General features: G+C 51.3%; 1 protein-coding gene and 1 long non-coding RNA gene across 2 annotated transcripts; both read left to right on the top strand.

Moving 5' to 3' along the window:
- Positions 1–3,990: 3,990 nt before the first annotated feature.
- Positions 3,991–6,171, top strand: LOC125337496 (cbp/p300-interacting transactivator 3). Its single transcript, XM_048327314.1, has one exon. The coding sequence runs from the start codon at positions 4,299–4,301 to the stop codon at positions 4,920–4,922; it is 624 nt and encodes a 207-aa protein (XP_048183271.1). The 5' UTR covers positions 3,991–4,298; the 3' UTR covers positions 4,923–6,171.
- Positions 6,172–15,771: 9,600 nt separating this feature from the next.
- On the top strand, positions 15,772–19,517 carry LOC125337426. The gene is made up of 2 exons (XR_007208042.1): positions 15,772–15,821; positions 17,784–19,517. It is a non-coding gene; the product is annotated as an uncharacterized LOC125337426 (long non-coding RNA).
- The last annotated feature ends 1,810 nt before the right edge of the window (positions 19,518–21,327 follow it).

The raw sequence follows: 21,327 nt of genomic DNA on the forward strand, positions 1-21,327 counted from the left end.
GCTGCTGTAGCATCTCCACCACCTTCCTCAGGGACCCCTCCTGCCCTTGCTTTTCCAAGTACCCAAAATGTAGGTGCCACCTTGGCATGATGAGGACAGATCAAGTGAGGACAGAAAGTTTATGGAGAAAAAGGCAGGTGGGAGTTGGTTGCTGCCGCACATGATGACTGCCTGGTGTTCAACAGCTGATCTTGCCAGCACTGTGTGCCATTGACATTCTCCACCCCTCAGGGAACAGTGAGTGCTTTAGCAAAGCAGCTCTGGACTCATCTAGCCCAGGATCTTCCCAAATGCCACAGTCTACCAGCTGCTGGGCCCATGGGAGCTACTGCAAGAGGAGCATCTTGCCTGACACCCACCATGTTCTGGAAAAACAATACTTCAGGAATACTTCATTGTGATACAGCAGAGAGCTGCAAGGAGTTTAAGCCGATGTGGAGGTGAGTTATGCACACGTGCCCACAGCAAGACCCAGGTACAGCAACATCAGCCAGTTATACCTGATGGATCTCAGTCTAGGTCACACTTCTACAGACTTCCAGTCTCCTACTGTGCATTTCTACTCTCTGTATTTGTCCCTCAGTGAATGGGGACTGCAAAGGGGCTTCTGCTGGACATTTGTCCCTCAAAGCCAAGCTTCTCCCCTAACATGATATTCCAAATTGCTTTAGCACTTATCTGCACACCTCAATTGTTTTGAAACCTGCAGGAGCTCTGTAGGACCAAGCATTGACTTAACTGGGCATCCAGGAGTCTTTGAATAATGAGGGTTCTCAGATCCTTCCATGTACACCCAAACACATAGCTCACATCACTCCTCAAATTCTTCTGCAATCTCCACACAAATCAAATTCTTCTGCAATCTCTCACACCCCACAGGTGAGGGTGGGTTGTAAACTGAAATGCATAGTAAGAATCGTTTGGTCTGAGGTAAAAAGTCCTCCTCCCCAAAAAGTCCTTTACCCACTCTCCATTCATCACTACATCTTGCATTCTACAAAGCTCTTTATAAAAATGTTCTTCCAACCCCCTGCCCCAGAACTAAGCATCTCAGACTCTTGCAAAACAAAAGATTTTGTACTTGAGATCAGCAACTGCAATTAGCAAGAACCAGTTCTGATACACACAAAACCTTGCAAGATAAAAGTCTTTGCATCTCTGCTTACAAAAAGCACATGCCTATGCCACCGCTCATCCCTGGGGAGCTTGGGGACAGGATTTTACCACCAGAATACCACTGGAGCTGCACAGTCAATGCATGATGATCAGGGATCAAATATGTGGAGGAACATCTCACATAAACAAAGTCTAGGTAACACAGAGCTGTGCATCAGGCTGCCTCCTAAGAGGGAAAAGAGAAGATCTGCAATGTGCTGGTGGTCAGATCCCTGAACTGCTGCCCACCCACATGGATGCCTTGACCTGGGACACAGACACATGGGCAGTGCTGCCACATCCCCAGTCATACTGAGGCAAACTGGTGCCACTGGAGCAACAATCTGATTCATTCCCAGCCTGGGTAATGCACCCTTGATAACACAGGGCTGATGATACCAGTACAGCCAGCCTGGGGAAGTCCCATGTCAGGAAGCCATGAATGACACGCTGCTGGAGGTGGCTGATGTGGTGACTTCAATCAGGGCTCACTGACCAACAGCCCAAGGGCTGGTTCTGGCAGTTTATCTGCTTTCCCAGAAAGACCAGTCTGTCCATGGGCTGATGACAGATGGCAGGGCAGAGGGGAGAGACACAAGCCTGAGGTTAGATGGGTCACACGCAGTATAAATATGGCTGCAGTGGTTTGGGTCCTTAATGCTCAAGACCTCAGCACAACAAGGACCCACTGGTTGTTCTGGGCCAAAAAGAGCAGTGAGAGGGATGCTACCAGAACTGGTCAGCCCTTTCTCAGCTCTGCCCCCAGCCACCAGCTGGGCAGTGTGAATTGCAGCAGGCCAGTCTTAGCTGGTCCCTGTGAAATAAAACATTAATAGTTCAAGAACAGGGAGCCCTCAGGACACAGAGCACAGGAAGTTGGCACACATGGCAAACAGGGAGGCTGTGGATCTGTGGACACCTCTGCCCACTGCAATGCCTCCCATCCTCCCATCCCCCTGTGCCCTTCCATTCCTGCAGGCACTGGTTCTTCTCAAACACCCCAGGTCATGCTGGGGAAACATTTAGGGACAATGGCACAAAGCTGGCACATAGCTCTATTTCTGGTCAAACTATTTTCAAACTGGATGAGTAGCTGATTGGTCTTACCCTTCCAGGAGACAGGCATGAGTGAGGATAGAGATAGAGGAGGCCTTCCCATTTGTGTTCAGCAAGAGTGCTCTCTCATCTACTAATTTGTTTCCAAAATGAAGGGCAATTTACTACCTTTGGGGTATTCTGTTTCTCTTTCCCACCTGTTACACCTGTCCAAGAATTCCTGCCCCTGCCCAGGTCTTACAGGACACACCACACCTCTCCTCCAAGTGAGAGATGTTTTCATGGCTGGATGCCTCTGAAAAGACAAGGGCAGACACTCCCCTAGCATTTATTCCTCACCTGGGTGTGCATCTGCATGTGAGCTTATAGGAGGCAGGTATATGTATGTGAGTGTGTGTTTATTTGTACTAAAAATGCATTTGTCAAAATCTCCAGTTAAAAAACAATCATTACATAATTATATTGAACAATTAACCAACTGATTCATCAGCTAGAGGCTCACCAACAACACCTGAAATCTATCCCAGCCACTTAGCAAGCCAGAAGGTGGCACAAACAAAAGCAACTCCCAGAATGTCCTGGAGATTTATGGCGCTCTGCTCTGTCCTGGTAAGAGGAGACACTTTCCATTCCTGGCTGCTGGCATCTCAGAGCTGAAGGCTCCCAGGTGTTATCTGCTCTGAGCTTCTGGTTTAAAGTGTTTTGATACAAAAATTTCCTTATAAGTAACCCTTCAGGTCAGTACCAGGGCTCAGAACTCACCTAAGGTGCCCACACTGCCTGTCTTAGTCCCTTCATGGTAGCATGTACTTAGACCTTTCCTCTGCTCATCAGGGTCTGCAAGCACCACAAACATGCAGAACACTTAAAACTCCATGAAACAACCTGCTCCAAGCAGGCAGAAAAGATCTGTCTGTCACTGCCAGACCCACGGTCTGTAATGCTGTGGTTAAGGGTTGTCTGGGAGAGGACAGTGAGGAGAGGAATGAAGCTGGGGAAGCAAGCTGAACTTTGTCATTCCCTGCCTTCCAAGCAGGTAACTATGCAACACTAACATCTTTCAAAAGGAAGTCTCTAGGTTCCTTCAAAACACAAAGCAGACAAGGAAGATCACCACCGTTCTTTCATACACTACTGGAAAGCATCACGTCCTGCAGAGAGCACCAGAGCTGCTGTAGTCTAGGCCCATGGTGAAATAATTTGGCTAGCAGAGCTCAGCAGGTAGGCATGTGGACTGCATCGGGACCCCGTGAGACAAAGCTCACCTCAGAGGTGAAAAAGACACTGCTGCAGACAGTTATACCAGCAAGCCCCTGTGTGTAACAATACCCTCAGTACCATCTGTGTTTGGAAGGTTGGCACATCCTTGCTAGGAAGATGCTGCCGGCCGAGTAACCAACCACCCAGCTGATGCCACCCATCTCAGCCCTGGGAGCACCTGACAAAGGCGCACCCTTCAGCATAAACAGGGAGATCAGCACAAGCTCCGCGGTGGGACCTGAGGCCCGGCCAGCCAGCGTGTTAGCGGGTACAAAGACTTGGGCAGTGGCACTGTGAGGAGGAAGGTGAGGAGAGCTGACAGCGCGCCGTTTGCAGCGTCAGAGGGGTGCGGTGCCGTGCCGCCCCGAGCCGGGCACGAGCCCGCCGCACGCCCCTCCCTCCTCCCGCCCACGGGGCCGGGCCGCCCGCCCGCGCTCCAATGGGCGCCGGGGCCGCCCCCACCCGCCCCGCCCGCAGCGCTATAAGTGCGGGAGCGCGGCTGAGTCGAGTTGTGGGAGTTGAGTTCAGCTCGGCTAAGTCAGCGGTGCTGCCAGAGAGGGGAGCCACTGCCCGCCAGAGCCCCGGACCGGTGCGTACCGCGCAGGCACTGCCCGGCTTCTGCTGGGGCCGTGCCGAGGGTCCCCGCGCTCCGCGCAGCTTCCCCCGCCAGCGGACTCCTGCGGAGGGAGCGGAGCGGTGCCTTGCCCCCGGGCGGAGGTGGGGGCTCTCCGGGATCTTCTGTCGGAGCCGGCTCGGCGGGAGCGGGACCCGGTGCCGTCCCCGGGAGCCGTGCCCGAGCCGCTGTTATCTCCCAGGGACCTGGGGCCATGGCCGAGCATATGATGATGCCGATGAGCCACGGTGGCGCCGGGCTGCAGAGCTACCGCATAGGAGTGAGCGGGCTGCAGGGACCCCCGCAGCACGGGCAGCATGTGCTGAGGACGCTGCCTGCCGCCGCTCAAATGATGCCCTACGGAGGGGCCGGCATGGATGCACCGGCCGGTGCGATGAGGCCAAGACCCAGCCTCAGCGGACAGATGGGCCACCACCAGATGCAGAACGCAATGATGTTCAATGGCCCAGGTCAGCAGCAGCAGTACATGGGGCCGGTGGGCACCCAGCAGCTCATGGCCAGCATGCACCTACAAAAACTCAACACCCAGTACCAGGGCCACCCGCTGGGCATGAGCAACGGGCCCATGGCAGCTGGTGCCCAGCAGTACAGAGTGGGGCCGGGCCAGCACCCAGGCATGCAGCACATGCCCTCACCAGCGCTGACATTGAATGTTATGGACACTGATCTCATAGATGAGGAGGTCTTGACATCCCTTGTCCTGGAACTGGGGTTGGACCGGATTCAGGAGCTGCCAGAGTTATTCTTGGGACAGAACGAGTTCGACTTCATTTCAGACTTTGTTAGCAAACAGCAGCCCAGTGCCATCAGTTGCTGAGGGGCTTTGAGCTCCTCCTTGTGTCTTGGTGGTTTTGAGTTTGTTTCTAACTTTTCCCCACCTGCCACTCTCGTCCCTTCCCCTGCCTTGCCCTGTCCTGGATTCCTGCCCTCCCCAAAGGGACAATCATCGGACACTGACTTGCAATGGATTGCTTTTCTCTTCTGTGGTTTGTTTTTTTTTTTTCTGTGTGGGAGTTCCTGGAGAGGGGTTTGGTGCACCCCAAACAGAGAGCAGATCAAGAGCTCCTGCTGTAGAACTGCCTCTAAATGACATTAACAGGATTTCTGGCTTAAGTAGAAATAATGGACTTACGACTTTCCTCAACTAGGCTTGGAGCACAAGAAGCGATAGGCAGCTGGCAGCCCTGCTGGTAGCTGGATTTGCTCATGGATTCTGTGATGCCAGTGGAGTTGAAGGATCCTGAGAGAGGGTTGTCTCCCTGGTGCACGGTTTGAACCAGTTTCCCCTTGCAAACATGGGTGGGGTTAGTTATTTGTTGGGATGTTTTACTGTGACAGTAAATAGGTCTTCAGTCATGTCTGTTCAGCTCGGGAGGGGGCACTTCCCCATAGCAGGCTTTTTTCTAACTTGGAAAAATAAAGTATGCCTTGGGGAAGGGTGTGCATATGTGGCTAAATGTTCATCTCCGTGGAACTTCAGATCTCTGACCTGTACTGCTAATCAGCTGTAAAATTTACCAAGTGTTTGAGGTTGATTCAGGCATGAGGCTTAAAGCTGCAGTCTGGCTCCACTTTTTTTCCACCTCTGAAACCAAATAAAGACCATGTAACTATATATCAGTTCTAATCTTATTTATTTTCATGTGATTATTTATTTGCAAGGGCTTCTTTTGTTATTTGGCTTTGGGACTGCTGGGAAAGATGCCTGGAGAGTACTGCAGCTTTAAGATGCTGGCTTTGGGAAAAGCAAGCCTGGGGTAGTTTTCAAGCCGCTCTGCAGAATAGTCACTTCAACTCAAGATCGTTATGCTGAACGCATAGGACTCTAAATCCAACACCTTTCTGAATGTGATAAAGATGACTCGATTTCCAATTCCCTTGCTCAGAGAAGGTGAGATGTAAAAGCCGGCGGCGTTTGGTTTCCTCCGCTGGCTCCTGTTTCCAGGCGCTGGGGAAGCTCCGGTGACTCCTGGTTGCTGCTGCCCCCTGGTGCTGCCGGCCCCGGGCAGCTGCCACTCGGCGAGTCGGAATGCACAGATGGGTTTCCGAATAAAAGCTGAAGTATCTCCCGTGTGCGTTTGTTCAGTGCCCGTCTCCGGACTGGTGCAGTGTGGACCACTGGGAGAAGTGTTGCCTTTGCTCCTGCTGGTGGGCTGTGGGCCCCGGTCACTTGTGTCCCCCACCTGATACACGAGTTGTGGAAGGATTGGGTTTCTAGTTTAATGTTTGGAGCTAAGTCCTTGAAGTGTGGTTGGGATGATGAGATGCTCCTTCTCTGTACTGAGGAGAAATTACAGATGTGGATGGTGTTGCTCTGTTGCAGAATGGCTGCTTTTGCTGGCTGACCCAGATCACAGAATCATGGAATGGTTTGGATTGGAAAGGACTTAAAGATCATCTAGAGTTGCTTGGACAAGCGGGTGGTGACTCCTTCCATACTGAGTGCACATCTGACAGCTGGGCTACAGCCCTGCTAGCAGCTCTCTGCTTCTATACCACAAAGGCTGTAAAAATCAAGACAGTCTTTGCTCTCCTACTCTTCCAGGGGTTAGATTTTTCTTTTTAAAGGGTTTCCAGCCAGTTCCTTTGCAGAGTTCAGAGATATTCCCAAGTGTTCCTTCCCTGCCCTGTAGTAATGGGGCTGTGGATGCTAATATTGGAATGGCTGAACCACTTTGAACTGTCTGTCAATGGTCCCCTGGCTTTCTTTGCACAACTCAAGACCAGTTGTTAAAGTCCCATCCTTTTGGTGGTTATGCCTGTACAGTCTGAAGAGCTGGTCAAAAAATAACTGGTGTGGCTTTTGTTGAAGGTGGAAGAGCCCTGCTCAGGCTGTCAGCTCTGTGGCAATGGGCTGTTGGAGTCCTGGAAGAACTGTGTTGTTTCTGTGCAGCTGCAGGTTTTAGGTAAACAGTAAAGAGTTGGCAACCTCAGAATAAAAGTAATTCAATCACAAAATAAGAATGTTCTGGGCTGTCAGTTCTTGTTGGGGGGGTTGTAGGCTCTGTGGTACACACCACTGTGACCTACAGTCTCCCAGTTACAAGTGGGGAGCTGTGTCCAGCCCACAGATGAGGACTCTCAACTCAGCAATTTCTGCAGAGCTTTCCCAGGAACAGTTTCTGTGTGACAAGCGCTTGGCGTTTAATGGCCAGAGGAACATGTCTGTATATCCTCTCAGAGGGCTGTGCAGTGCACTGGGAAAGGCACTGTTGATTTAAGTCAGAGTATGTGAACTGATAATACTGGAGATGTGGAATGACTGGGGGTTCACAGTCAGGATTTTCTTGGGAGTCTGTCCCAGCAGGCTCAGTTGAGATTATTTTCAATGCTTCTTGATGCCCCTTCACTTCCCCAAAAGACCCTGTTAATTGTGGTCAGTCTCTGTGATTTTTCTAGAAAACCCAGGCCAAAACTACTTATTATACTAAAGTTCTATTGCTTCTGTCTGGGTTGGACTGGACGAGTGTGCTGTGATCACCTCCTTTGTAATGCTTTCTTAGTTTAGGTGTGGTTTGCCCCCCTGCACCTTTGTGCTGCAGGCTCTGTATGCCTTTTATCAGGCACACAGGACCTGCTACAGCAGCACAAGCTGCAGCTTGGACAGCTCAGGTCTCCCTTTCCACTCAGCTGTGTGGTGCAACCTGCCTGCCCGGGTCCCCTGGCAGGGTGATTGGCCCCACACTGTGAACAGAGGTGCCAGGTGGCACAATGGGGCAACCCAGCTACCTGGGTCTGCAGGTGAGTTTCTCAAAGGTCACCAAAAACATAACAGGGTTGAGTTCTGCTTTTCCCATCCAGCTGACACTGAGCTCTCCATCCCACACCAGGCAGGAGGGCAGCAGGATGATCCCCAAAGCTCCGGTAGGAGCTGACAGGCTCTGCAGCATACCTTACACTGCTGTTGAATGACAGTGCCCATCAGTTTGGGAGCTTTGAGGACATATAAGTGAACTCCTCACATGGAGAGTTTGTGTTTACAGACAAGCACCTCTCCTGTGAGGTACCAGATTATTTTCTGTATTGTGGAAGAAGGAAAATTCTCAAACCCCACCCTGTCCCCTCACCTAGACCGGATCCTCTGTAATGCTCCAAATAGGTTTTGTAGCTATTTGTGTATTGTCCAGGGCTTGAAGCAGCCTCTGGGAGCACGTGAGTGTAAAAGCACAGAAAGACAAGGCCTTTCTCTACATCCCTGTCTCTGACCACGTGCTCTTGGGTGATGAAGTTTGTTGATAGCGCAAGGTGAAAGTATGGTGCAGAGCTGGTGAAGGATCTGCTAACAGTGAGTGCCCAGGCAATAACATCAGCAATGCCTGGTAAATACAAAATGAAGGCTAGAGGGTTAATCTTCCTTGACTTCACACAGTGCTGGGCTCTAAACTAGCTACAGCCACTCAGCAAAGATCTTAGTGTTACAATGAATGTTCCTATGAAAAATCTCAGCTTGCTGTTCAGGAGGAGCCAGACAAGCAAAAGGAAGGCTAGAAAATCATTAAAAGAGGAATGAAAAGTAAAATCAAACAGTGAATGCCCTACAGAACTAACAGACAATTCAGCTGCATCCTGTGCACTGCCCATGATGGTGAATTGTCAAAAATTCTGGTCTGTTTATAGAAAAATGATAATGTAAAACTAGAGAAATGGTAGAGAAAGGAGAAACAGCTGAGGCAGAGTAATGTTTCTCAAAAGAAGCCATAGAATAGCTTGGTAGTCCTCAGTCAGGAAGAAGCTGGGCAACAGAAGTTTATAATGTAAGTGAAAGGGGAAGGTGACAGGAAATTATTTTCCACCAGTGTGATGGGAGATATCTGTTGATCTCTGCAAATTTAGGTAGCAGAGGCCAGGGTCAAACCCAAGTGAACAGAGGTGTTTCTGCAGGCAATGTGTAGCTCATTGAAGCTGTTTCTGACAGTATGGGAGGTACGTGGACACTCGGGGATACCTGAACATTTCTGTATGACCAAAACCACTGATCTGTGGCTCAAAAGATCTTCTGAATCAAAAGTTCATGACTCAGAAACGGGGGTTTTTTTGTTGTTTTTTCTTTTTACTTCATAGAAACATTTTCCTTCAGTGATGTCTTGTGCCACTGAAATCCACAGGGGAGAAATCAAGGTCTTTGTAAGAAGCTTAACCTCTCTAAGCTCCTCTTCATTTTAAACCTGCTGCCCCCTTACTTTTTTTGGTGTCTCCAAATTCCCAATCATTTCATGTTCATCTCCACATTAGTAATGATTTTGTAGCTCTTGAGATGTTCCCTCCTGAATGTTTCCCTGTTCAAAAATCATTGTGTGTTGTAGATCATAGATTGTGATCACCTTTTTCTGCCCTGTCTCTGGCTTTATGGGATGGGGGAGGGAACAGCACTGGTTTAAGCTGTAGATGTCTCATGGATTTCTCCAATGCTATAATTAGGTCTGGTTGTTCTATATTTCAAACATCCATCACAGAACCACAGAAATATTTAGAGTGGAAGGGACCTTTGGAGGTCACTCAGTCCAATCCCCCGCTCCAAGTAGGACTGCATTCAAAGGCAGGGCAGGCTGCCCAGGGCTTTGTCCAGACAGATTTTGAAAACGTGAGTGGATGGGATTTCTCTGGAACCTTGTTTCAGTGCTGTACTGCTCTTATTTCTTTCCTAATTTCTCCCTTTCCCTTGGTTCCTGGCTGGCACAGGCACTTACCTACTATTTTTGGAGACCTGTGCAGAGATTCCAGATATCTCTCCCAAGGGTTAATACTGTACTGTAGCCATGTTTGCATGTATTGGCGGGGTTCTCTCTTACTCTTGGCCTAGGAGGTGGTGTATGGCCACCTCCACATCTAAAATACAAGTGCCAGTGTTGCCCAAATAGCCATTTCCTAAAAACTGTGCCCTAGTGCTTCCCTTGGTTTCCTCACAAGCTGGACAACTCCCAGGGTCATCCTCAATGAAGACATTCTGCCACCCACACTGCAGCTGCCAATGTGCACAGACCAACCCATCTTGCCATGAGCCATTCCTCCCTCTCTGCTGCTCATGGGGTGGTATGACACAGTTCTTCCTTGAGACTCCCCTCAACGAACCTTCTTCCCTGTGCCCTTCCACCCTGGCTTCAGGAGACAGCGCTCTTCCTGTGAGATCCTGTGATATGTATTCGAGGAACGAGTAGTCATACCTGTCACATTCAGGGTGACACACTCCTGAGCTCAAGGCTGGATTTCATTTTAGTTTTAGGGCTCAATTTCTTCATTCTTTTAAGCCCTATATTGCTGGGTTTACATTTGCCTCAAAAGCTTGGAATGAGGAGTCCCATCTGCTCCTCTTCTTCATGCTGCCATCTTGGGACCTCAGAGTTTCTGCACTGCTGTCTCCTCAAGCCTTTAGAGAAAAGCCTGAGTTTGCTTGAGCAGGGGTAAGCTTTGCTCTGTTTCTCTACAGCACAGTTCTGGGGGTGGTTTGTTCCTACCCCAAACAGCCAGAGTAAGAACACAGTTTGTTCTTGTGACATCTTGACTCTACTCCAGAATCTTCTGGACTACCAGAGGGGTGAGGAAGAAAGGGGATTTTACAATTTACTTCACCCTCAAACTCCAAAACACAGTTACTAAGAAATATTCAGTCAAATAGCTTTCATATTCTTAGCTACAACAGAACTGTCTCAGATGTGGTTTTCTCCTCTAGAAAACTGGAGATGCTCCTGGTCAAATACTGGTGACTTGTAAAAATAAAACTATGGCTATGCCTGATATCATCCTGTGCAATTCCCAAAACAAGTCACAGCACCTGCCTCGAATACAAGCTGGCTGCTAAGGACACCCATCACACAAACACTGGAACCTGCAGCAGGGTCCAGGGAATGCTCTGCACGTCAGCTCCAGTCCTGTCTTACAGGTAAGTCCCTCCCTATGTCCCAGCGCTACTCCTGGGGTATATAGCAAGAGGCAGAGTCAAGTATCAGCTCTCAAGGAAAGCATTACTCCACCACCTCCAACTCCATCACACCGTGTTTGGACAGCACTGAGCCCCTTGATTATTGCCTGTGAGCATGAGCCCTGACAATCACATTGCCTCACTGCATTGTCAAGGAAAAGGAGCAATTTGGATTCAAGAAGCCAACGGCAAAGAGAAGACAAAGGTCTCACAGCCTCTACAATGAGGCAGAATGCCTTCAGGTGAGGGGACCAGGCAGGGCATCCCACATACCTTTATTGTTCACAACAGGAACCAGAGTTAAGTCTGGCTATATGAATGCCAGAAACATCTGTTGTTCCCTCTTCCAGATCCTCAAGTCACAAGCACATGCTGATGAGGATATCTCTGAGATCCTACATGCGATTAGCTTTGGTAGACCAGTGGAATAAGAGGTCTGTGATTGTAGCAAAGGATGCCAGAGGCTTTCTTGGCTCCTTCTGTAAGAGCTGAATCTTTAGAATGGAGGGCTTGGGGCTTTCCAGCAAACAGCTTATTTCAAATAAAAAAAACATATCTGCCTGGTGCAGTGGACTGTGAGGGCTGGTGACTGCCATGGCTCTGGGTAGGAATGAGAAAGCCAGAGGCAGGCAAAGGTCATAGATTGAACCATACCCAGGAGCATCCTCCTTCAGCTGCTGATACATCCAGCAGCAGCCTGAGGCTGACAATGTTCTTTTCTCCTTTTCCTGACCTCTGCCATCCATGGAAGTGCCATGTGTGAGGAAATTCCCCATGCTTGGATGCACCTCATACACTGCATTCAAAAGGCAGCCTGCTCCTTTCCTTTCCTCTTCCTGGGTTTACCCTGCAATGCCAGTAGCAGGGCAAAGAACCAGGCAACAGGGGTGTCCAGGGAAAACAGCATGAGAAATAGGTAACAATTCACCTCTTTGTTATTAACAATGCACCAAATGGAATCTGGAGTTACAACAGGGCAGATCTGGCCCTTTGCAAAACATGGGCTCTCAGGTAGGAACCAATACACAGTGAAGTGCAGTATCTGTGTGTGACACGGGGAAGAGCTGACACACATCTCTGGCACATCATAGAAAGTGCCCCATGATGCTCAAGACTGGGGACAAAGTGGGATGCCCTCCTCCTGCACCTCCTCCACCATCTGCACAGAGAAGCAATGCTGTAGGGGCGGGGGAAGCTCAGCTACAGCCTGCCACCACTCATCTATGTGTGCCCATCTACCACCCAGAGGAGCCAGCTGAGGCCTCAGTGTATGGATACACAGACAAGGCTCTGGCTCATGCTTGCTGACTTGCAGTTTCATCTCTCAGGTGTCTGGATCGTGGGGAAGGACATCCCAGTTAGAAAGAGCAATGCAAGGGGCTCTATATCACTTCCCAGGGCCAGGCAGGCTGGCTGGAGGCCCTTGAGGATCCCACTGGGGAGTATTCCCACTTTGCTGAACCCAAGTCCCTAGGGCAGCAGGGATTCCCAGGAGCCTCCACGTGTCTCTGCATGAATAGGGATTAGGGAAAGTAGCTCTTTGCCAAATCCAAGTGATATTCCAGAGACAAAGGACTAAGCCCATAGTAAAACCTTTGCAAGTGGCTGCTTTTGAAAGCATCTGATCCCAGCCCAATTCCCAGATCAGCCTTTGCCCTGAAGAAGAGGGAAAACAGGGATCTGCACCTCAAGTCTTTGATAACATGCTGTTGTTTAGAAAGCCAGCGGTCACAGTGTGCTCCATCTCAGCAGTATTTGCATGCTGAGGGCTCTTCTGGGGCATGTCGTTGTTCAGCACATTACAACACTCCTGATTTCCAGATGCTGGTTACAGTCTGCCGTTAGGTTGCTTCATAATTGCTACACCAAGGTATGGACCAAGTCCTGCTTTTCCTGTTTCAACTGTAAATACAAAAGTCAGTTGACTGCAAGGCACTGTAGCGAGTTGAGGACAGTTTTGACAAGTCAGCCAAGTTGTATGTGTGCAGCTCAGAGGCAATGGGACCTTTCCATGTGCAGGGGCTGTGCTGCATCCTGCAGCCTCCGGATGGATTATTATTTCCTTTCCAGATTTGCCAGAAATATCCCTGAGTTCACATCTCCAGGGAATTCTGCAAGTTCAGCCTGCTACAAACATTCATGACCTGCTCATGACCACTGAAATATCAGGGGGGTGAAGAGACCTCAATGCAACAGTTTTCTGATCTCCCACGCTGTTGGCTCTGAGCCATGGTCCATCCTCTCTGCTTCAGCTGTGTTTGGAGTGCAGAACCCCATGGAAATCTGTCTCTCCCTGAATGGCTGAAGAGCTGTGTGTCTGCCCCATCCTCTCCCCATCCCTCTGCACACCTCTGCCTTTCTTCAACAGCACAAAACAAACTCCAGAAGGGGACAGAGGGTTTTATTTAATTCTTTAATTCTCGGCCAAACCCCTGTGCCAGGAGTTTTGCCGGGCACACTGGCCTTCTATGCCAGAGCCACAACCAAAATCCATCACATCTCTACAGGCAGGAGAATACAGGTAATGCTGCAGTACTGTAAGCAGTGCCAAGAGCAAACCTGGTTTGTCAAGAGGGCACAGCTATGTAAGGGAAGGATCAGTAGTTTTAATAACTAAACCTAGCTGTAGCTTCCTTGGAGTTTCTGGCAGGGTTCAAAAGAGGATCCCAGTGTCCCTGAAGAGGAGCTCGGCACTGTTCACAGAGCCACTGGCCTGCTGGGGGGAAAAAAACAGGGAGGGAGGGAGATCCCAACACAAACTGGGTAAAATCCAAAGAAAGGCATCTCATGGAGAAGAGATTTGAAGGTGCCTATTTCTCTCCTTTCATAGGTGTTGGGAGGAATGGGTTAAAAGAAGAAAACTGGTGAGGAGGATTGTAAAGGCTCAATTGACCTTGCAGCTGGGAATAAACCTTGATAAAGCAGTGTGAGCAGCAGACCAGTGTTCCTCCAGCATGGACCAAGTTTATGTACCTCTGCCTGGATGTTGCCTTCGGGATCCCTGGGACAGCTCAGTAGTGGGAATAAATTTGGTCTTTGTGCTTGAGCCATGAGTTTGTGGCTGTCCCGGCTGCCTGCATGTGCTGACTCACACAACAGAGAAGCAAAGTTAGCCAAGGCTCCAAGGCTGTGTTTTAGGCATCTTGGAGCAGCCAAATCCCACCTCTAATGTGTGGATGCAGTGAACACTGCACTGTTCAGCAGCTTGGAAAGATAGAGCTACAAGTGCTCCTGATTTCTGCCCATGCACCAGAGGTACATGTCCCTTTGGACAAGCCCAGCTGTGTCACAATTTAAAGGCACGACTGCCACAAATGGCCAATTTCTCCTGCAAAGCCTTTGTAAGAATTCAGGGCTGTGAACAGCACCAACTGCAAGGGATTTAGGGCTGAATTAGGTACTCACTGGAGTCTGACATTTCCAAAGAGTTACTACAAGCTGTCGGTACTGGAGCATGCCTCCAGCAGATGGGCAGCAAGACCTGCTCTATTCACTCCTGTCTGAAGGATGTCTGGGTGAGCTCAAGGCAGCAAAAGAAAAGCTGCAAGAGTCCCTGCCCCCCTGCAAGGGAAGGCTCGGCACCACAGGCTGTTTATAAATAGCCAGTTTCAGGAAAAGGCCCTTTCCGTTCTGGTGTCAGTACGCTGTAAAGAATAAACAGCTTTCAGAGCTGAAAAAAGCCCTCCTTATCTTCCCATGCAAAACCTGCCTCCATGTGCTCAGCAAGCTCCAGCATTTAGGGCACAGCTGGGGTCCCCCCAGCCAACGGGGAGGCAGGCAGGAGACCCTGAGTCACATCCTCCACAGAAATGTTTGTGGCAGTTTTGATGTGGCCACCAGGCAGAAGACAAGCTCGTTAGCACAGGATGTGCAATCAGGGACCTCATTTCTGGACTGCTGACCTGGGTTACCTGGGATCTCAGAAGAACAAGAGGAGTTGAGTATGCTGGAATAGTGCCCAGGGTGTGAGGGCACAGCCTCTCATTAAAGAACATTACCACACTTCCACAAATCACCTGAGCTGGACTACGGGCTAAAATACGTGGTATTCCAGAGGAAAAACAGATGAATACTCTGCCAGTGTGAGACTGGCAACAACAGAGGTAGGAGCAATGGGAGGGAGCCTGCAGCTTCTGCTCTGAGAACTGGGCAGCTCAGCCCAGCAGAGCCCCACGGGAACTTCTTTATGGACTTTGTCTAACTCAGAATAGCTCTCAGACTTCTCTAGTGAAGACAACAGTTTCTGGAATCTTGGCACTTTCTGGAAAGCACACCCTGACTTTTCCATTTGTCTTCATCCCTGGGAACCCAGGCCTATTCTTATGCCCAGTGCAAAGGGGTTGGAAGGGACAGGAGAGGAATGCCATTGGTAGGAGTGGAGGGGAAGCAAAGCCCTGTATATAGCTGGGTCCAATTCCAAGGCAGCATCTTGAAGTCAGCTCTTTGGAGTAGCCAGTGTAAAGCAGAAAAGAGTATGGACAGGGTGTGATCAGCCTGTCCTCCCCATCCCAGCATAGCAGTCCCCAAATGAAGAGGGATGCCCAGGTGCTGCGGAGCGATTGCTTGGGGCCCATCGGCGGTGACCTCGCCCTCGTACAGGCACCGCTAATCAGCCGGGGTGCTGACAGAGCCAGCGTGGGCAGGAAGGGTCCCCGACACCCGGGACCACCCGGGGCCCCCCGGGACCACTCGGGGCCACCCGGGAACTCCCACGGGGCGCTGCTGCCCCCTCGCGGTACTGGGCGAGAAGCACCGCCCGGTCCGGCCCCAGCGCTGCGGAAGCGGGGAGCGGGGAGCGGGGTGAGGGGAGCGGGGAGCGGGGTGAGGGGAACGGGGAGCGGGGAGCGGGGTGAGGGGAGCGGGGAACGGGGTGAGGGGAACGGGGAGCGGGGAACGGGGTGAGGGGAGCGGGGAGCGGGGTGAGGGGAACGGGGAGCGGGGAACGGGGTGAGGGGAGCGGGGAGCTGGGTGAGGGGAACGGGGAGCGGGGTGAGGGGAGCGGGGAGCTGGGTGTGGGGTGTGGGGAGCGGGGTGCGGGGAGCCAGGGACTGGGTGCGGGGTGCGGGGAGCGGGGAGCGGGGTGCCAGGTACTGGGTGCTGAGCGGTGGGTGCGGGGAGCTGGGTGCCAGGTGCTGAGCGGTGGGTGATGGGTGCGGGGTGCAGGGTGCTGGGTGCCAGGTACTGGGTGCTGAGCGGTGGGTGATGGGTGCGGGGTGCAGGGTGCTGGGTGCCAGGTACTGGGTGCTGAGTGGTGGGTGCGAGGTGTGGGGTGCAGGGAGCTGGGTGCCAGGTACTGGGTGCTGAGCGGTGGGTGCTGGCTGCGGGGTGCAGGGTGCTGGGTGCCAGGTACTGGGTGCTGAGCGGTGGGTGCTGGCTGCGGGGTGCAGGGTGCTGGGAGCCAGGTACTGGGTGCTGAGCGGTGGGTGCTGGCTGCGGGGTGCAGGGTGCTGGGTGCCAGGTACTGGGTGCTGAGCGGTGGGTGCTGGCTGCGGGGTGCAGGGTGCTGGGAGCCAGGTACTGGGTGCTGAGCGGTGGGTGCGAGGTGTGGGGTGCAGGGTGCTGGGAGCCAGGTACTGGGTGCTGAGCGGTGGGTGCTGGCTGCGGGGTGCAGGGTGCTGGGAGCCAGGGACTGGGTGCTGAGCGGTGGGTGCTGGCTGCGGGGTGCAGGGTGCTGGGAGCCAGGTACTGGGTGCTGAGTGGTGGGTGCGAGGTGTGGGGTGCAGGGAGCTGGGTGCCAGGGACTGGGTGCTGAGCGGTGGGTGCTGGCTGCGGGGTGCAGGGTGCTGGGAGCCAGGGACTGGGTGCTGAGCGGTGGGTGCTGGCTGCGGGGTGCAGGGTGCTGGGAGCCAGGGACTGGGTGCTGAGCGGTGGGTGCTGGCTGCGGGGTGCAGGGTGCTGGGAGCCAGGGACTGGGTGCTGAGCGGTGGGTGCTGGCTGCGGGGTGCAGGGTGCTGGGAGCCAGGGACTGGGTGCTGAGCGGTGGGTGCTGGCTGCGGGGTGCAGGGTGCTGGGAGCCAGGGACTGGGTGCTGAGCGGTGGGTGCTGGCTGCGGGGTGCAGGGTGCTGGGAGCCAGGGACTGGGTGCTGAGCGGTGGGTGCTGGCTGCGGGGTGCAGGGTGCTGGGAGCCAGGGACTAGGTGCTGAGCGGTGGGTGCTGGCTGCGGGGTGCAGGGTGCTGGGAGCCAGGGACTGGGTGCTGAGCGGTGGGTGCTGGCTGCGGGGTGCAGGGTGCTGGGAGCCAGGGACTGGGTGCTGAGCGGTGGGTGCTGGCTGCGGGGTGCAGGGTGCTGGGAGCCAGGGACTGGGTGCTGAGCGGTGGGTGCTGGCTGCGGGGTGCAGGGTGCTGGGAGCCAGGGACTGGGTGCTGAGCGGTGGGTGCTGGCTGCGGGGTGCAGGGTGCTGGGAGCCAGGGACTGGGTGCTGAGCGGTGGGTGCAGGGTGCAGGGAGCTGGATGCGAGGTACTGGGTGCTGAGCGGTGGATGCTGGGTGTGGGGTGCTGGGTGCCAGGTACTGGGTGCTGAGCAGTGGATGCAGGGTGTGGGGTGCAGGGAGCTGGATGCCAGGTACTGGGTGCTGAGCGGTGGATGCTGGGTGCAGGATGCTGGATGCCAGGTGCGGGATATGGGGTGCCAGGTGCTGGGTGCCAGGTGCTGAGTGCTGGGTGCGGGGTTCGGGGAGCGGGGTGGTGGAGTTGGGAGCAAATCCAAATTAGATTTATCTCAGTGAAGTTTTTTGAAGACTCTCATGAACAGGCATTACAGGCACTCTGGACCTGCTAGTTGTTTTCTGCTATGATTGGACTTAGCACATGAAGAAGAAAGATCCTAAATTCATGCCAGCAGCATGCAAGCTGGTGACTTCTGTTATGGTAATGCAGTGCAGATAACTCTGTGTGATCCAGCCTATCCTTGCTCATCTCACATGGATATGTTCTTGCTGCCACCCTCTGTTGCTACCCACAACAGTTTCTCAGGGGAGAATGATCCCATCAGTCCCAGGAGAAATCTGCCACTGAGAAAGGACTAATCTCTCCTGGAGGGCTGGGGAATTTTTTTTTAGGATGAATCTACACTGCTGAGTCCATAGGCAGAAATGCAGTGCAGGTGCAGTCCCAAATGGATTGTGAAGCAGCAAGTGCAGGTGAAGGACTTGTGTGTCACCCTGCACTGCATGTGCCGTGAACTGCCTTGCACTTTAGAGTGACCTCGGTGGTCTGTGAGTCATTCCTCTTCTACTGCTCATTTGTCTGCAGGATTCATTTCTCTGTAGCTGGTCCCATTTCATTGAAGAAGCATGAGAAAAAAGATACTGCAATTCTGCATTTAAAGAATTGGTTCTTCTAACACTGAATAAATCCCTCAACTTAAAACCACTGTAAACCTTTTTCTTATAACCAGGCTTTACTTCTTCTACAGGGATGGACAGAATTGGAGCTGGGAGATCCAGGAACACAATGCAGACTGATTTTGCCTGCTGGTGATGGATGTGTATAGAGTGGGAAATAGCCAGCATGAAGCTTGAACTGTGCTCCTTTCCTCCCCCATAGGTCAGTCCATGTTGCCATGAAATCATGACCCAGACATTTCCTTCTTTTAGAATTAACGTTTTTATTAACCTTCCCAAAAAACCCTCACCAAACCCCAACTTCCAGGGCACAAAAGCACCTAGAGAAGATGCTGGTGCTCTTCAGCCAAACAATACTGTGTGCAAATTATTAGGCCAGAAATTTGCACAATAAAGCATGCCCATCTTCAAGCAACTGGCTTTGTGTCTGTCACCTCTTCTAAGGTGACACTGAAAAAGCAGATCAAAAGAGAAAGAAAAAGATCTCTTCTTCTTACAAATGAGTGTCATTATTCTTCAAAGCAAGGGAGGAGTGTGGGACTTTATCACCACAAACGTACCACACTAACATGGACACCCTTTCAGAGGAACAGCTCATCCAGGAGAACATACTGTACATCCAGTTGCAGCCAAACAATTCCAGCCTCATTACATATCTTCAGGAAGCATGAATCCAATGCAACCAAGACAGGGATCTGGATTTTTCCAGTAGCCTTCTGTCAAGAGATAAAGCTCCACTTTTAAAGTGCAACGTCTTTTCTTTAACGTGTATTTTCATCTCCTGACAATAGTTTGTTTATTTAGTGTATGTAAGAGACCACTTGCAGTCCAAATTACTTGCTACTGCAGTCCAAAACCCCCACACGTTTCTTTTACTTCCATTTATTTTACAAAGCTTTCCTTAGGAATATAATTTTTGAGGAATGAGCATTATTTCTTCTAGAATACTTCTGAAGCTGAAAGCAAATTCCAGTTTGTTAATGCAACTTCTAGTTTTTTAATGCTCTTAAACAGAGTAAAATGCATTGCCTCACTAAAATGTGTAGTACTGTTTATTGGGATTTACTACATTCTATTTCAAATTAGTTTCTGTCCCAAGTGGTGCCCTCTCCAATGCTGGCCTTCTTTGTAATAAACCCTATTTGTGCTCACCAAAGATTTGTTGAATTTGAACAAGTGTTTTAACAGTTCAGGATGTGAAAATATTTCCCTCCAGGCTGCTTCAATCAAACCAGCTTCAACAAACTGCCCATGTGCATCAAGTTGAATAAATACCTATTTATACAGTCACAGAATTGTTTGGGTTGAAAGAGACCTTAAGATTCATCTCATTCCCACCCCCTGCCATGGGCAGGGACACCTTCCACTGTCCCAGGCTGCTCCAAGCCCTGTCCACCCTGGCCTTGGGCACTTCCAGGGATCCAGGGGCAGCCACAGCTTCTCTGGGCAGCCTGTGCCAGGGCCTCCCCACCCTCACAGGGAAGAATTTCTTCCTAATATCCCATCTAACCCTGCACTGTGACAGTGGGAAGCCATTCCCCTTTGTCCTGTCCCTCCATCCTCCACCCAAAGTCCCTCTCCAGCTTTCCTGGAGCCCCTTCAGGCACTGGAAGGCCACAATAAGATCACCCTGGAGCCTTCTCTTACTCTATTATACAAGTTTCATCCATGGCCCTGCTCCATATTTACCATCATTTTGACCTGTTGTGGATGCTTCTGGAATTAGAAATTTGTTGTTGTATCAAGCATTTCTCAAAGAAATATTTACACTCTACTCACACTGACTTCTTCTTACAGGGCATGACCCCAGGTTTTTTATTCAAAGATTGGATGTACTTTCCTTAAAATACTACAACTCCTGCAGCAGGGAGCAGAAAGGGATCTTCTCTTAAATTCCTTTACTCTTGATTTGCAAGCATTTGCGTTATTGCTGGTGGGACTGCTCGGTACTGGAAGCACGGCTCCTCCTCACCCCAGGCCAGGCTGTCACTCCAGCCCTCACCCTGGCTGAGGTTGTTTGTCCTGTATCAAGAACAGTGTACCCAGCAGGGCCAGGGAAGGGACTCTGCCCCTGCACTCGGCCTTGGTGAGGCCACACCATGAGTACTGTGATCAGTTCTGGGCCCCTCACTTCCAAAAGGACATTTAGGTGCTGGAGCGTGAGCAAAGGACAACAAGGCCTGTGAAGGCTCTAGAAAAACATGTCTTATGAAGAACTGGATTTGTTTAGCCTAGAGGAGGCTCAGGGGGATGACATCGCTCTCTACAACTCCCCAAGAGGTTGTAGTGAGGTGGGTGCTGGTCTCATCTGCTGTGCCTGCAGTGAGAGGACAGGAGGAAATGGCCTTAAGCTGAGACAGTGGAGATTCAGATGAGATATTAGAAAAGATGTTCTCACTCTCAGGTATTGGAAGGGGCTGCCCAGAGTCGGGAAAATCCACAAACGCCAGAGGCTTATGTCCAAAAAAGAGACGGAGGAGTCCTTCAACTTTATTCGAATAAAGGGAGAGAGTCCACCAGGGCACGTGCAAGCACAGATTTCTCTCGGGATTTCAGAGGGTGCAGCCTCCTTTGATCCTAAGCTCCCGGCCGCATGTTGCCCTCTTCCTTTCCCCATCGGCTGAGGTACCAAGAAGATACAGCCTTCCTGAACCGCCTACCACATATCCCCCCTTGAACCTGTCATTTTACCCCAAAGTTCAGAAGTTCAGGCTTGTGCAGACCATTGTCTATTTGAGGAGCCAAGCTGTCTGGGAGCTGCAACAAAGCTGCTGCCCAAAGTCAGCAGAGATATTAAGGCCCATTTCAAAGATGTTTGCACCCATACCTTCACCCATCAAATTATTTGTAAAGACATTAGTATACATCTTTCCTATCCCCAGGGAGGTGGTGGAGTCACCATCCCTGGAGATGTTCAAGAGCCGACGTGATCTGGCGCCGAGTGATGTTTTAGTGATTTAG

Source organism: Corvus hawaiiensis, chromosome 23 (assembly GCF_020740725.1).
Source record: "Corvus hawaiiensis isolate bCorHaw1 chromosome 23, bCorHaw1.pri.cur, whole genome shotgun sequence".
NCBI lineage: Eukaryota > Metazoa > Chordata > Aves > Passeriformes > Corvidae > Corvus > Corvus hawaiiensis.